General features: G+C 36.2%; 1 protein-coding gene and 1 long non-coding RNA gene across 3 annotated transcripts; one reads left to right on the top strand and one right to left on the bottom strand.

Annotated features, from left to right (window-relative positions):
• The first annotated feature begins 1,067 nt into the window (after positions 1-1,067).
• On the top strand, positions 1,068-1,876 carry LOC142506091 (pectinesterase inhibitor 3-like). The gene has a single exon (XM_075619238.1). The coding sequence runs from the start codon at positions 1,182-1,184 to the stop codon at positions 1,746-1,748; it is 567 nt and encodes a 188-aa protein (XP_075475353.1). The 5' UTR covers positions 1,068-1,181; the 3' UTR covers positions 1,749-1,876.
• Positions 1,877-8,889: 7,013 nt separating this feature from the next.
• Positions 8,890-13,853, bottom strand: LOC142506188 (uncharacterized). 2 transcript variants are annotated; one of them, XR_012804534.1, is made up of 5 exons: positions 13,407-13,853; positions 10,603-10,688; positions 9,921-10,453; positions 9,763-9,848; positions 8,890-9,698 (listed from the first exon to the last, which is right to left on the bottom strand). It is a non-coding gene; the product is annotated as an uncharacterized LOC142506188 (long non-coding RNA). The 2 variants fall into 2 exon arrangements; XR_012804533.1 differs by having other exon boundaries at positions 9,763-10,453.
• Positions 13,854-16,193: the final 2,340 nt, after the last annotated feature.

Below are 16,193 nucleotides of genomic sequence, written 5' to 3'. Positions count from 1 at the left end.
CCTTACATTAAAACTTTGCAAATAAATATCTTGGATAAAAACTTGAGTAGGCCTTTTGTGAGACGATCTCACGAATATTTATCAGTGAGACGGGTCAAACTTACCGATATTCACAATAAAAAGTAATACTTTTAGCATAAAAAATAATAATTTTCATGAATGACCCAAATAAGATATCCATCTCACAAAATACGACCCATGAGACCGTCTCACACAGATTTTTGTCTAAAAACTTAGTATTAATCAATCTCTAATTTGGTCCAAATTTGCCGCAATATTTGGTTATGGAATAATGTCGCACAACTTCTTGTTTGAATCACATTCCGATCAAGATTTGTATATTATCTTGAATTTTTTGGTTCAGCTTTATTATATTTATCGTGAAGGTAACACGGTTTTTGATGCATTGGCAACTTTTGACCATAGATAGAAGATTGTCCATACTATTTTATCTTTCGAAGGACAAGGGGAAAAAGGAAAAGTTAATTTATTAAAGGAGAAATTGTATTTTTTTGTGTTGTTTATTTTATTACGAGTAGCTCTCTTGTGAGATTGTCTCACAAATTTTTATCTGTAAGACAAGTCAACATTACCGATATTTAAAATTAAAATTAATACTCTTAACATAAAAAATAATAGTTTTCATAGATTATCCAAGTAAGATATCCGTATCACAAAGTACTGACACATGAAAATCGTTTCACACAAGTTTTTGCTTTTCATTATTATTTCAGTATCTTATAATTTTTGTCATGTATCTTTCAATTTTTAGAAAATTTTAATGATTTTTTATTCACAGTTCAGATATAACATTATATACCTCAGTGTCATATTAGTGTTACTTCATGTAAAAAAACTATTGTTAAAAAAAAAACTAGCGTACTAAGATTAAAATTTGATTATATAAAAACTGTAACCATGGAAAAAAATATACGTGAACAAAGTTACAATTTTCTCATTTGTTAAATAATTTAAAATATATATAAAATTGAGATATTTGATTTTAGTTTTTGAAAAAATATTTAATTTTATTGTCATGAATTAGAAATATAAAATGAAGCCTAACCTTCCTACCGAAGAACAAAGGTCCAAACTCTTCAACTACCATAAGAATCTCTGAACCGCCGTGGCTACCGCCGTCCGCCAACAGTGGCATTGTCTACTGAAACCTTCAGCCCAACATGGCAACAACCCTCGATCTCTCATTCTCCATCCTCCTCCTCCTCCTCCTCCTCTCACCGCTACTTCAGACAACCCAAGCAGACAAAAACGACCTAGTCCGCTCCTCCTGCGTCCACGCCAGCTACCCCGACATCTGCCTGCGGACCCTCTCCTCCTACGGCGGCTCCGCCAGCACCCCCCGCGACCTCGCTCTGGCGGCGGTGAGGGTGAGCATCGCCCGCGTGCGAAAGGCCTCTGATTTCCTCTCTAACCTGAAGGGCATCGCGAGAAGAGAGCGTGGAGCCCTCAACGACTGCGTGGAGCAGATGGGGGACTCCGTGGACGAGCTGAGCAAGACGCTATCGGCCCTGAAGAACCTCCGCCGCGGCGGAGATTTCCGGTGGCAGATGAGCAATGCGGAGACGTGGGTCAGCGCCGCGTTGAGCAACGAGGAAACTTGCCTCGACGGATTCAAGGATATCAACGGACATGTACGCTCCGACGTGCGGCGGAGCATGACCAACGTGGCCAGAGTTACCAGTAATGCACTGTATCTCATCAACCTTCTCGACGATAATCGCCGGTGAAACTACTCTGCTCCTTAAAATATCGTCGGAAGATAGAGCAACTATATATTATGTACGGAATCTGGAACTCTAGTGTGTTAATGTTTCTGTTATAAGGTTTTATAATATCAACGTGATATTTTGATATATATATTAGTGTACAAATTTCGTATCACGTTTCTTAATAGTTATTTTATAATTTTTTATTATAATTTGATAATAAGTTTACATATTGTTTTAATAAATAACTCAATTTATTTATGTAATCAAGTTGATCTATGTAATTTCATCAACACAAAATTGTTATAGGACCATTTCAAAAGTGATTTTGTTAGATCCGACATCAATCATGAATATAAAAATATTATTTTTCACCACGGATATGTAACACGTCGTAAAACCGTCTCATGAAATAAATCTACAATAACTCTTTGATTAAATAGTTAACTTATAAATAAGTTACTAAATTGATATCAAAGGTAAAAATATTCCTTCTAAATAGATAACAGGACATAGATACTAAATATAATTATTTGAAGTTTTGAACTATCAAATTCGCACGGCAAATGATCAATTAATGTATTTCTTGGCGGGGTTAGGGCCTGTTTATCTTTCTCCTGTATTTGGGTGAACATTCCTTGAAATGTGTTATTTTTACCTAGAAAAGATTCATTTTTACTCCTGTGCTTCAATTGCATCTTGGATCAGTGCACTCAAATTATCAACTTGTGCATTATAATGTATGTAGCTATCTATATAAGCAGGCAAATGTTTTCTTTTTCTAATAACATTTGCAAATAGTGATTGAAAATTACCAAATGCACGTTAGACGTTTCTTCTACAAGACTCTTTACCACTTTTAATGAAAGAAAGCAATAGTCTCATGGCCTCAGCCCATAGTTATGTACAATCTACGATAAATTTTATGCTACACCGAGCGTGCAAGCACACTCTATGGTGCCGGTATGAGAAACTACATGCAACAATTCCCATAAAACAAAAACTTGAGGCGAAGTTTTGGTTACTGAGCTTGAGCCCCATAAATATGTACAAGGCTTGGTTCGAGCTCCACCAGTTCAAATTTCTAGAAAAAATGTCACGAGTATCTTTCCTATGCTCCATTATATATCAAGCACTAACATATACACCATTGCATACCTCTGCATTGTTATTTCTCAACTCAAGAACCGAAACATTACAGGTATGGAGCAAGTAAAATTGAAGAGTTGCGGCCGGCAAACCCGAATGAATTAGACAACACCACTTTGATGTTCAGTCCATCACTCGTTGGTCCGATCAGCATGTTTGGATCCTATATCAGTAAACGACGTTATTTTCTTACAAAATACATAATGGTCCAACTGAAAACACTATTGCAAGTGCTTTCTTGGTCAATGAAAAATCCTATGTTCGCTCATGCTACAAACAGACCAAAACAAGTGCCTTCTCGGCTCACTCCAATTCAAAAGCAAGAAATTTTAGAGCATAGGATACCGATTTTTGTGCATGATTTTACATGCACAATTCAACAAATGCAATCGAATCCCAACTTCTCTGTTGTTATATGTCTGGGAGGTGTCCTAGCTGCTAACTGAAACTAGCATTGATGTAATGATAGATAAGAAGTATTTGTAGCAAACAAGTTAAGGATCTTCAATTCAGATGACAACAACATGCTACACAAGACAGTAATTCATTGCTCGTTGAGGGGTGGGAGGGGACTCAACACGCCTTCATCTGGATTTTCAAGATTGAGATTTGGATGAACCCAGCCGCTTTGAATCGCCTAACAAAAGATCTATATTTATTGTAATATTGAATTATTTCTTCAAACATAGTAAATCAGTCAATCACATTTACATGCACCATTAATAAATGACAACCAGGGAATCAAGACCCTCGCTCCCACTCCAAATTCATGTAAGCTATTAAAAAATTCGCTAAAATTGCTTCGCAACTTGTAGAAATGATCATGTGATGCAAGGTACCTGTACAGTTGCAACAGCTTCCGCAGCACCTGATGCCTCAAGTAGGTTCCGTATCATAGATTACGTGGAGTTCACTTTCAACTGCATAGAAGCCGAATTAGTTGCGTAATTAAGGGGAAAAAATGGTACATGCTTTTGAATGAATCAATGCATAAACAATCGAGGGATATCCTCAGGGCCTCAACAGTCGTCAGCAAATCAATAGATAGAAAGTTATGAAAGCACAATTTCTGTCGTTGTAGGCTTGTAGCTGGTGTTAGAAACATATAAATATCAGTTACCAAGTTGGAAACAATAACCATCTGTCAAAGATTTTTGCAACATTCATGCAGACTGAATGAACATTTTATTCTCCCCAATCTGATCATATGTTGTTTGCCCATGTGGACGATCATTATATCTTTTGCCATTGGCATGGAAAAGGAAAGGGGGAAGCGGCTAAATTCTACTCGTGTTCGCGGAATATTCAGTTTTCCGGATATTTGAGAGTCAGAAACGGCAAAAAAAAATTTAGCAACTGAGGCTTTCATGTCACTCCCTTTATCACACACCCTTTTGAAATAAACATAAGCGGCCACGTGCATTGAGATTCCCGACTTCTCGCACTGCATTCATAAATTTCTAGGCTATCAAAAAACAAGGAATGCATTTTTGGATGAGTCTCTATCGTGTGATAAGCATCGGAAGTAAAGCTTCAACCAACGAACTCCGCATAGATTGTTGCACCTCTATTATGCAAATCCACGGAAAGATGATATTAAATGTTATTTCGAAGGGAAAAAAAGTAGCTAAAACAGGAAAACCATGTGCTTTGTCGACAAACCTAAGAACTTTTGAACCAAATGGAGTTTTAGAATCCTTAACATGTTCAAGTTCCTCCAGAAGCAATACATCAGCACCTTCTCCCAAAACAAATCCATCACGACTCTGTGAATGACCAAAAGTCATGTCATAGGAGCCGGTGAAACTTGAGATTAAAGAATAATTGGACTTTAACTAGCTTTTTAATCATTAGCTTCCATATATAAGACTCTATAGATCGTGTTTCTTCCTATGAACATTCTCCATTAACTGTTATTCAAATAAACAAATCAAACTGTCATCATACTAGTTCTGCATAGAATATTATGTCATCCAAGCTCTGAAATCAAGCACTAAAATTGTGAATGATGACTAAACCAGCCTTATTTTACTTTTAGTTTGAAAAATGGAGAAGTACATTATTTGTCTGTTCATGTTATTTACTAAAGTCACAAGGATCCTTTTTACGCTTCATATTGTTTTAGTAGTTGTTACCTGATATTACTTTTGACTGAACAACTTGTTAGCGAAAATGCTAATAACAGTAGCGTAGAAATAAACTCGTGAAGAAGAAGTAGTAACCGAAAGAGGTGTACTGTTTACAATATGAGTACCGTAAGGAAAAACAAATCCAAACCGATGCCTGTAGCATGTACAGTTTCTTTAAAACAGATTCATACCCCTCCTATATGTGCTTCGAGGTTACAACAGACGTCTGTTTCGCAGGATACAACAGACAAACCCACAGTGATGTTGCACAAATCACTACGCTGGCAAACGAGATAGTACCTGAACTTTATCAGTAGAGAATGCAGGAAAAGAGGAACAGAAACGCAGCAAGCAAGCATGAGCAAAATGCACAGATGTGAGAGAAAGTGGATTTCGGTGTCTTATAGCCTTGGCACATCTCTTATTTTTACATGCTGATAGCAGACGTACGAAAGGCCAAAGGTTGCCACCAAGAGACAGCCGAAGCATCAAAGGTTGCCATCAATAGGACAGCCAAAACACCAACAGTCAGGCCATGTTAAAGTTCTCAAGGGCATGTGAAAGGTCTCTTCCGGAAAAAAATTGCAAAAAGTGGCATAGACTAGCTAGGCAATTTTTGTCGGTCCGGCATTCAACATACCCAGGTTGTGCTCGTACATTCGCACACAAATCAAGCCTTTTTCAGTTCAAATCGGGCCCATGATTTGCGCCCTCCCTGCACCGGCGTGCGCGAGAGATAACCTCTTAACCAATCATTGTTACACTTCCATAAAGTGTAATACATTATAAACTCATCTATATCACATTGTTTTTCCGATGTACGACAAACTCACCTTCCCAAATTTCCAATCGCTCACATGGAAATCCCATAAACCTCACAACCCAATACATTTAATCCAATAATCCCGCACATGAATGGAAATAGAAAGTTATACGAAAAGATTTTCTGATAAAGTTTAATAGTTGAGTCTTGCATAGGATAGGTAAGTGTTATCCTTTGAACTTTCCTTTGTTAAAGCATATTAATTCACTGGTTGACAGTAGACGTGACGTCTTTGAACTGTACAGCCGTTTGTGTCACTACAAGAAAATACTGAATACACAACACTTAAAACGGTTTTACAAAAAAACTATTGTCTTTTACTTTTTTACAACGGTTTTAGTGAAAACCTTTGTTATTGAGCATTTTCTTTAAAATCGTTGTCTTTGACCCCCCAAAAAACGCTAGGTGATTTTATAAAACCGTTGTTTTTAACACATTCCTGGTTCTGCAAGAGGGTCTAGAATTGAGCCCTGCAATTCCTTCGAAGCGGCCCCACTTCTCTCTCACATAGGTGATTCTATATTGCTTCTCATCAGAATCATTAAAAGTCGTAAGCTTATCCTCAACATTCATTGTTTCATAATAGGAAAGGACTAGGGATAACCCCCACAGTGATTTTCCAAATTAGTGCAATTAGATTGTCTCATTGAACCTATTTTTTGTGTCTAGTCAACGTAGGTTGGGTTTTTCTTCGCACCAATTTATTTTATAGGCTTAAGCCCCATTCCCTTTGACTACTTCGCAACCAACTATCTGTTCAATCCTTTGGTTAGCAGATCCGCTACATTATCCTTTGACTTTAGGTAATCAAGAGAGATAACTCCAGTTGAGAGTAGCTGTTATTGGTATTGTGTCTACGACGTATATGTCTAGACTTACCATTATACATATTGTTTTGTGCATTTCCAATTGCAGATTGGTTATCACAATGTATACATATAGCCAGCATAGGTTTTGCCCATCCTAGAACATCTTCTAAGAATTGACGGAGCCATTCAGCCTCTTCAGCACATTTTTCGAGAGCTATAAACTCGGATTCCATCGTGGATCTGACAGTTATAGTTTGTTTAGAAGATTTCCACGTAATTTCTGCACCTCCTAAATTGAATACAAATCCACTTGTATATTTTGAGTCTTTCATATTAGATATCCAATTTGCATCACTGTATCATTCAATAACAGCAGATATCTGGTATAGTGCAGCCCATGATCACGTGTGTACCTTAAGTATCTTAGCAATATGATAATTGCTTTCTAGTGTTCAATTCCTGGATTACTCGTGAATATAATTCAATTTTCTTACTGCATAGGCTATGTCTGGTCTTTACAACTCATCAAGTACATCAGACTTTTAATGAATCAAGAGTGTTCTAATTGAGACATACTCTCACCTTGATTCTTTTATAGATGCTGACTGGTATATATCGGGGTTCTATCCAATGCAGAGTCATCCTTATTGAATTTCTCAAGTATTTTGTCAACATAATGTGGTCGAATTAGAACTAGCCTTTCTGATGTTTTATGAATTTTAATTCCAAGGATTACATCGGCTAAGCCCAAATTTTTCATGTCAAATCTTGAGTTCAATAACTTCTTGGTGGATTAGATCATCATTACTACCAATGATAAGTATGTCATCTACGTAAAGACATAAAATGACATATCCATTTTCAATATTTTTTATGCATACACATTTGTCACATTCACTGAATTTAAATCAACTTTCTATCATGTCTTTATCAAATTTTTCGTGTCATTGCTTTGGTGCTTGTTTTATGCTCTATAGAGATTTCACTAGTTTACAAACCTTATTTTCTTGCACAGTCGCATAAAATCCCTCATGTTATTCCATTTAAATTTCCTCTTCTAAATCTCCATTTAAAAAAAGCTGTCTTTACATCCATTTGGTGTACTTCAAGATTTCGCAAGGCGACAATCGCGAGTATCACACGAATAGAGGTTATTCTCGATAGAGGAGAATATGTGTCAAAGTAATCAAGCCCTTCAAGTTGATGGTAATATTTGATTATCAATCTAGCTATATACTTATCCATGGTTCCATCTGATTTCATTTTTCTTTTGAAAATCCATTTACAGCCTAGTGGCTTACTTCCCGGAGGAATATTCACTAATTCCCATGTATGGTTTTGTAAAATGGATTCCATTTCGGAATTGATAGCCTCTTTCAATAGAGGTCCCTTAGATGAACTCATTGCTTCCTTGATGCTTTGAGGTTCACTTTCCATCATAAAAATGATGAAATCCGAACCAAATGATTTCTCAGTCATAGCTCTCTTGCTACGTCTAGGTTTAATATGTTGATCAAGCTCTTTTTTTTTTTCAATTTCCTCATATGATATTTTGGAAAAACTTGGTTTTTCCTTAAATTTTCATGGAAACATGTGTTCAAAGAACGAAGCATTTCTTGATTCCATTATCGTATTCTTGTGAATATTACACTACAAAAAAAAAATCTATCAGAGCGGTTTAATTGAACTGTAGGTACGGATTTCCTCCGTTCCTACAAATATGGCAACGATTTCCCAAGCGCACTTGTTGCCACCGTTTCTAGGGACAATTAGAGCGGAAGAACAAAGCGGTGGTAAATCTTATCATCACCACTCTAAAAGTTTAGTTTTGCCCCGGTTAGAAACCGCAGTCATATATGCTCGGCTGGAGAGTTTAAGTAAACCGATCTGAATTCTTCATATCAGGCATGAGCATGAACCGATCTTGCAAGTGAGGATGTTGAATCGGTTGCCAACCGAGTGTGAGACATGGATATGACCACAGTTTTTACGCCGAGGCTGAAGGTGAAACCTAGGAGCGTTTACGAAACAACTTTTGTTTGCAGGTATTCAGAGCTGATATTAACTACTCCTAAATGTGGGCTGCAAGAGAGCTTCTCTTCGCTGCTTCTACATGTGTGCATGAGAAGCGGTTTTGTAAATGTTCTTAAAAGTCGTATTCCGAAGCAGTTTTGTGACCACACTTAAATGTTGTAATTTAAGAATGGTTAAACATCAGCTCCTACAAATCATGAGTCCTAACCAATCGACCACTGCATTAGCTTTCAATTCAACAATTGATTATTTTATATTCCAAAAATTTTATAATCAATACTTTTGATTTTTCATCCAATCCACTCGACATCGCAAATAGATTTTTTTTATTAAAAAAATTGTATTTCCTTCTAAAAGAAATCATTGCATAACTTAATAATTTAAATAGATGAAATAAACAATGACATTTCATCATAAAAAAAATCAATATATAATCCTTACGAAATTATTATCAACCAAAATAACATATCAGTCAACTAAAAAATATTATTTATCTCCAACCCTAACATAAATCCAAATATCATTTTCCAAAATTCTAATTGCTACTATTCGGTTTCTTTCATGGAGAAGATCTACAGATACTTTCTTGAGCATTTGAACGAAAACTCATATATTGTTGCATGATTTCTGACATAACATCTACCACGAGATCCCCAGCAGTTCGACCATCATACTTTGCATGATATGGGTAAAATTTTGTAATTATTGTTCCTACATCTGCCTCATCGATTGTTCCATCTCAGATTGCCTCTGTGCTTCACGTGCTTCCATTTCTGCATGTTGTCGTGCTTCTCTCTCTGCTTCTTTTGCCTCTATTTCTCCCTTCCATTGTGCTTCTCGCGCTGCCTTATTGGCATCCATATCCTTTATTTTTTCTTCCATTTCCTTGAAATTTTTTGTGACATCCGAAGCAGTGTCATATCCTTGGAAATGGCTACGCTTATATTGCTCTGGAAAAACTTGGCTTGGCAATGCACCAGCTCCTAAACATCAAACTCGCCTAGAATGCTCAGGCCCGAACACCTCGCTGCATAAAAAATAATTAGTATCATAAAATTCATAACTTTAGAAAAATAAAAAATGCGCATTACCGAAATGCTTGCTCATGCACTTGTCTTGGATCTGTTCCCTCTGGAATGTCTTGGAGATGGCGCTTCATAGCCTCATTCAACAAAGCCTGACACAAAATTTTCAATAAAATAAAAAAATATTGAAAAGTCATTTTAAAAAAGTGAAACAAAATTCTTACATCATGTCCTATAGCTTCATCATCAATAGGGGCACCTCCTTTCTTTTTACTTCGACAACTTAATTTTAATAATTCAATACGAGTAGGTTTTATTCGTACAGTTGGCTTCGATGCATACTCTTACCATACAAGACATTTTTGTTTAGTCATTTTAAGGACATCAGATCCATACAACGGAGACATATCTAACTCACGTAGCTCTGGCTTGCCATAACTCGCCATTGTTCGAATTTCTGCATCTGGAGATAAGAAGCGACGATGCCCTCTGACTGAACACTTCTTGCCATTCTTCAAGTACAATGCATCTGTCTTATCTGCACATGTTGGACATGCATTTTTTGCATATGTGTTCCATCCATACAAACATCCCAAACCTGGAAAGTCACTAACTGTCCAAAGTAATGCAGCGTGCATTTGAAACATTTGTTTGTTGCAAGCATCATATGTCGGCATCCCATTTTCCCACAAATCTTTCGATGCAACCAATAAAGGGTGTAAGTACACATAAATATCATTTCGAGGTGCTTTTGGGCCTGGAATTAATGTGGATAAAATAATTGAATGAGGTTATAGACTCCCAAGATGGTAAATTGTAAGGCATCAAGACAATGGGCCAAGTACTATGTGACACACTTTGATTTTTAAAAGTATTAAAGCCATCAGCAGCGAGTCCCAATCTTACATTTTGAACATCAGATGCAAAGTCATGATGTCATTCATCAAAGGTCTTCCATGCTTGTGAATCAGCTGGATGCCTCAGAATTCCATCTGAAACCCATAAGTTCATGATTAGTCATAGCAGAAACCTCCTTAGAAGAAGCCGAAAGATCGTTTCTTACTCTATCTTGAGATTGTATGATAAGTTTTTCTCCATGAAAACTCCAAATACGATAATCTCGTAAAATACTATTTATCAACATATGTTCATGTACTGTCTGATGATCATGTTTCAATGAGTTTATGCATTTGCGACAAGGACATGGCTTTGTGGCTTCGTCATTTGTGCCATCAAATGTGTAACGTAAAAAGTGCAAAACTCTCACCCGAAGACCATCGTGGGGATAGTCCATCCAAGCCTTCTCCATTCAAAAATATTAAATTATTTTTGCTAATTCAAATACGTGTATGTAATAATGAATGCTTCAAACATTAAATGATATAATAAAACAAAATCATACATGGAATTTTAAATATCTACACTATACTAACCGATTACAATAATTTTTAAACTTTATCGAATTCCAATATAATTCTACTACACTCTCATATTCTATGTTTCTAAACTAAAGAAATTTTCCCCAACATTGTCCACAAAAATCTATTTCTCCTTTATTAAATATGTTTGAGATTTACTAAAATTTGTAGGTAAAACATATGCATTCTACTATATATGTTCTATAAATTAGAATTCCCAGCCTAAAAAAATTAACTGATTTTCTACGTAGAATTTCAGAAACTTGGAAACTATTAATTAAGGATTAACTTGCAGTCGTGAGAAAAAATAAAAAAAATTTTGACATCTCTTAAATTATTTTAAAAAGAATTAAAGAACATCTTTTTTCAAAATAACATAATTTTGATACTTTGAGAAAACTATTGATTATGTTATGCTAATTCAATTAGAAAAATAACATGCACTCCTAAGCAGCAAGGCAACAAGAAAATGATTTAATCCTTACGAATTCAAAGTCGACAGAATCTTAAATAGGAGACCCATCAAGGCAAAAGCAATTGTGATGATCATCATCAACTTGGAATTTAATTACTAGTTGTAAAAGCCCACGTAGATTGCCACAATTGTGATCTTAAATAAATTGGTACATGTTGGAACTTTTCAAGTTCGCAATCTTGATTTTGATGATAACAAAACTTGTTAATTATGTTACTAATAATCTACCTTAGTGTGCAGCATCTAGGATCACTCACGAGCTGTTTACATAGCAAGTTGAAGACCTAACTGATCGCACAAACTGAATCAGTCTGACTGTTACGTCAATTGAGCAGTCCAGCTGATTGTCCAGTTGATAGGTGGTTCAACAGGAGAACCTCAGAAGCCTGGCCAGCCGAAGGAGTGTTCAACTGATGAAAAAACCCAACTGATCAGTTCAACTGAACAAGAGTTAAATCAGTTCAACTGACGAGTCAACTGATTTCACCAGCCCAGCTGAAATCAGTTCAGCTGACCAGTTCGAAGCATTAGTCAGAATCTTTCAGTTATGGATGAAGACAAACTCTTTCAGTGGAGTCCATCTGTACGTAAAGGTATAAAGCTATTATCCAGTCAAAGGACAATAATGGACGTTACATCAGAGCATTAAAGACAAAACGTTTCAGAAGAACAGTCAAAAATTCGAGACAAAAATTCCAAGAAACAAATTCAAGATGCAACAAATATAATAAATGAGTCTCACTGTACGTTCAGTTTTCCCACCTATATAAAGAGAAGATCAGTGAAGACTCAAAAAAAATATACAACAAGAAGAAGCTGAAGAAAAAGAACGAGATACAATACAAAAAGCTTCTTCAAGAGAGAAAAGAAAGGACACGGACATTGCAAATCTGCTTTCAGAAGCATTCAGCCCAGAGGGACAATTAAACGTGTTATTTGCTTAGTTTAAAAGCCATTTTCCCTCAGTGTGTGAGAACATCCTTGTTCAGTTCTTACACACAAATTCTCTCAACCACTCATATACAGTCTTGCACAAAGACGTTAAACTTGTGCATGTAGTCTTTGACACATAGACGTTAAAGAAGTGTTGGCTGGAAGGTGTTGCCTTCAATCGTAGCTAGGAGTTCAGTTTAGGCAGTAGTGTAAGTCCTAGCTGAGTGGGTTTGTACAAAGAGTTGTATAAATCAAAGTTTTCTAGTGGATCCTACCCGAGGCGGTAGAAGGGGTGACGTAGGAGCATTTGAAGTCTCCGAACATCCATAAACATATCTTGTTCATTTAACTGATTATCTATTGTTTTCAAACTGTTTGGATCAGTTATAGTATCCGTCAGTTTAGTTGTCACCATAACTGAACTGATGAATGCAAAAATTAATCTATCCTTTTTCGGTTATTCAGTTTACATAAGTTAAAACGTTTTTTAATATAACAGTTTTATTCACGAAGGAATACTTCGAGATTCTCTTTTGCTTGGTTTTAACCAAACTCGATTTAATTCATCGGTGTTAATAATCTTAGAACACGAGCTATTGCAGCTCATTGGAGAATATAGTGTTCGAAATGCGCACTAGCACACTCGATCCTTCAGTACATTATGCTCTCCATTGTCATATCTAAAGATTGATTCAATTATCTTAAATTGTCCAACTAAGAGTGCAAAAGAGTGATCGAATGTTTTCATAGACATTGATCGGACCAAGCATGTATCCGAGTACCTTAATATAAAATAACGAATCATATCTTCGAAAACAAAACAGAGAATCACATCTGTAAAACGATTTTTAATGAAATTAGAAGATGGATTCCACGAGTATTACCTGTACAAGTGAGTTAATTTCCGACAGGAACAGAGCGGAAGTTTGATTGTTATTATATCTAGAAGGATCTCGGAAGGTTGGATTTTTAAGGAGCAAGAATTGAAGAAGGATTCACGATCGATTGCGTGTATATATATGGAGGCGTAGGGTTAAAAATTGGGAATTTTTTTGGATCTGAACATCAATCAGGAAAACACTATTATAATATATGTGAATTTTAGCAGCGGTTTTGTGGACCGCTTCCACCGTCTAATAAACCGCTGCTACATAAGATTGATTTTGCTGTCAATTTTCATGACGTTAAGCGCGATTTTGGATAACCGATGAAAGAGTGCTTAGTTACAGCGGTTTTCTAATTGCTCCTACAATTCTCACATTTTAACAACGGTTTTGAAGAACCGCTTTTGCAGCTACACGTTTTCGGAGTGGTTACACTAACGTTCTTGGAAGACCGGTCCTAAAATATTTTTTGTTTGTAGTCTTAGGTATTTGAGATTCATGTGCAAGAAAACAATAAGCGCTACTGTTTTGAGCATATCCAATGAAAATACAATCAATAGTTTTTGGTCTTATATTTACTTTCTTCGTATTGGGTACTGCTACCTTGGCAAGACACCCCCACACTTGTAAATATTGGTAGGAAAGTCTTCTATTTTTCCATAACCGGTATAGACTTTTATCTTTATTCTTTTGAGGCACCTTATTTAAAAGATAATTTGCTATTAGAACAGTTTCCCCTACATGTTCTGTGGTAAACCAAAACTCAATAAAAACGCATTCATCATTTCTTTCAAAGTGTGATTCTTTCTCTTTGGAAAGCCATTTTGCTGAGGAGAATAAGGATTTTGCTGAGGAGAATAAGGTGCAGTTCTTTCATGTTTTATACCGTGTTGAACACAAAACTTAGAAAATGATGATTCATATTCACCTCCATGATCACTTCTTAGCACCTTAATTTTCTTACTAAGTTGGTTACTTCACTCTTATATTAGAAAAATTTCTCAATTGCTTCATCTTTACTTTCAAGAAGATAGTCATAACAAAATTTTGTGCTATTGTCAACAAAAGTAATAAAGTATTTATTTCCACCACGTGTTTTCACACCTTTTAAATCACTTATATAACTGTGAATCAGATCATGTGTTTCACTATTTCTTTCAACTATTCAAAAAGATGATCTCATTAGTTTTGCCTCAACACAAGTTTCACATTTGTGTTGTTTATCAATTTGGAATGCAAGAATGATTTTCATGTTAATTAGTCTACGAATTGTATCATAATTAATGTGTCCAAGTCTACCATGCCACAAACAAGAAGTGTAACGTCCCAAAAATCGAAAAGTTCACGTGAACCACATGCATGCAAATTATTAAATTTCTTTGGTATTTTATTAAATTCTTTTAAAGCATAAAATGTATGTTTATTTTATTAAATTGTGTTTAATTATTTTTATGCATTTTATGCATTATTATTGTACGATAGAATTTAATTCATGAAACTTTAAAAGTTCATGCACTATGATTTTTAAGTTTCATTTCGCGCACTAACGAGGATCGGAGACCGGGAAATTTTCAAGAAAATTATTTTTATTACACGATTAATTTTTATTAATTAATATAAGATGTTTTAAAAGTATTTTTCAATAATTGAGATTTATTGGGTATTTTTAACCGCATGATTTTTATTTTTAACGGTACGCGAATTTATCGAATCGGGGGACGTTTTGAGGTTTCGGCTAATGTTTTCAAAACATTTCCAACACGAAATATTTTTCGGGAGTGCGTTTGGACTTAATGGGCCTACTTTTAAGCTTGTTGGGTTTAATTAGCTTTTAAAACCTCTAATCGTTATTTTAAAGCCCATTATCTATTATGTATCTATTTAATTAACTCTTAAGTACCCATTAAACTAAACCTACCCCACTCCAATAATTGAATCAGCCGACACCAACCCCTTAGATCCTTTCCCATCAGTTTCCTCACCAGCAACCTCAAGGCTTCATCGGTCTCACCATTTCTTCAAAGGAAAAATCATCCCGGGTCTCCATTGCATCGTTCTTGTTCTTCAATCGTTAAGGCACGCCATGTATCTTCTTTTATGCATCATTCACGTCATATATGTGTTGTCATGTGTGATATGTTTATGCATTTTTCAGTATTGGTATAGCAAAGTTTTTATACTCTTGGTTTGGCACGAAAACCGTATGTTGTTGCATACATCTCACGTTTTTGTTACTATGGTGTAAAGGGGCTGCTGGTGCCGTCGTTTAGGATATTTTATGTCAAGGAATCAGGTGGTACAGCTGCTGGAGTCACTGATGGCCGAGGGAGTGAGAGTTATATGTGGGATCGGTGGTTCTTTGAAGGATGTCGAGTAGATCGAGAGTTTTGGGTTAGTAGCTGTGCATGGCTCGACACCAGCCCTTGAATTCGACTCTCTTGGATCAGTGGAAGGGCTGGGGAGGGGCTGAGCACGGCTGGTCTTGTTCCTTAAGCAAATCGAAGGAGCTTTGGTGAGGGGACTCGGGTAACTTGCTTTGGAGAGGTTCATCGAGTGCTTTGCGTGGGCAGGTTCCATGATCAGTAGGGCGGCTAGGGATGGTCCAGGAGGTCTTGGGGAGTTCGGTCTTGAGTCCAGAAAGAGTGTTTAGATGCAGTAAATGTTCGCTCGGTAGTTGGGACCAAGAGATTCAAGCTTATTTGCCTAGGAGTTTCCAATGAGAGTTGCTGATTTTTTTTCCAGCCACTGTCCAGGGTCATATTCAAAGGTTTAGAGGGTTGGTTTGGA

The sequence above is a fragment of the Primulina tabacum genome, chromosome 10, assembly GCF_025594145.1.
Source record: "Primulina tabacum isolate GXHZ01 chromosome 10, ASM2559414v2, whole genome shotgun sequence".
NCBI classification, from domain to species: Eukaryota; Viridiplantae; Streptophyta; class Magnoliopsida; order Lamiales; family Gesneriaceae; genus Primulina; species Primulina tabacum.
The sequence above is the reverse complement of the archived record's forward strand: the minus strand, read 5'-3'. Positions and strand labels throughout refer to the sequence as shown.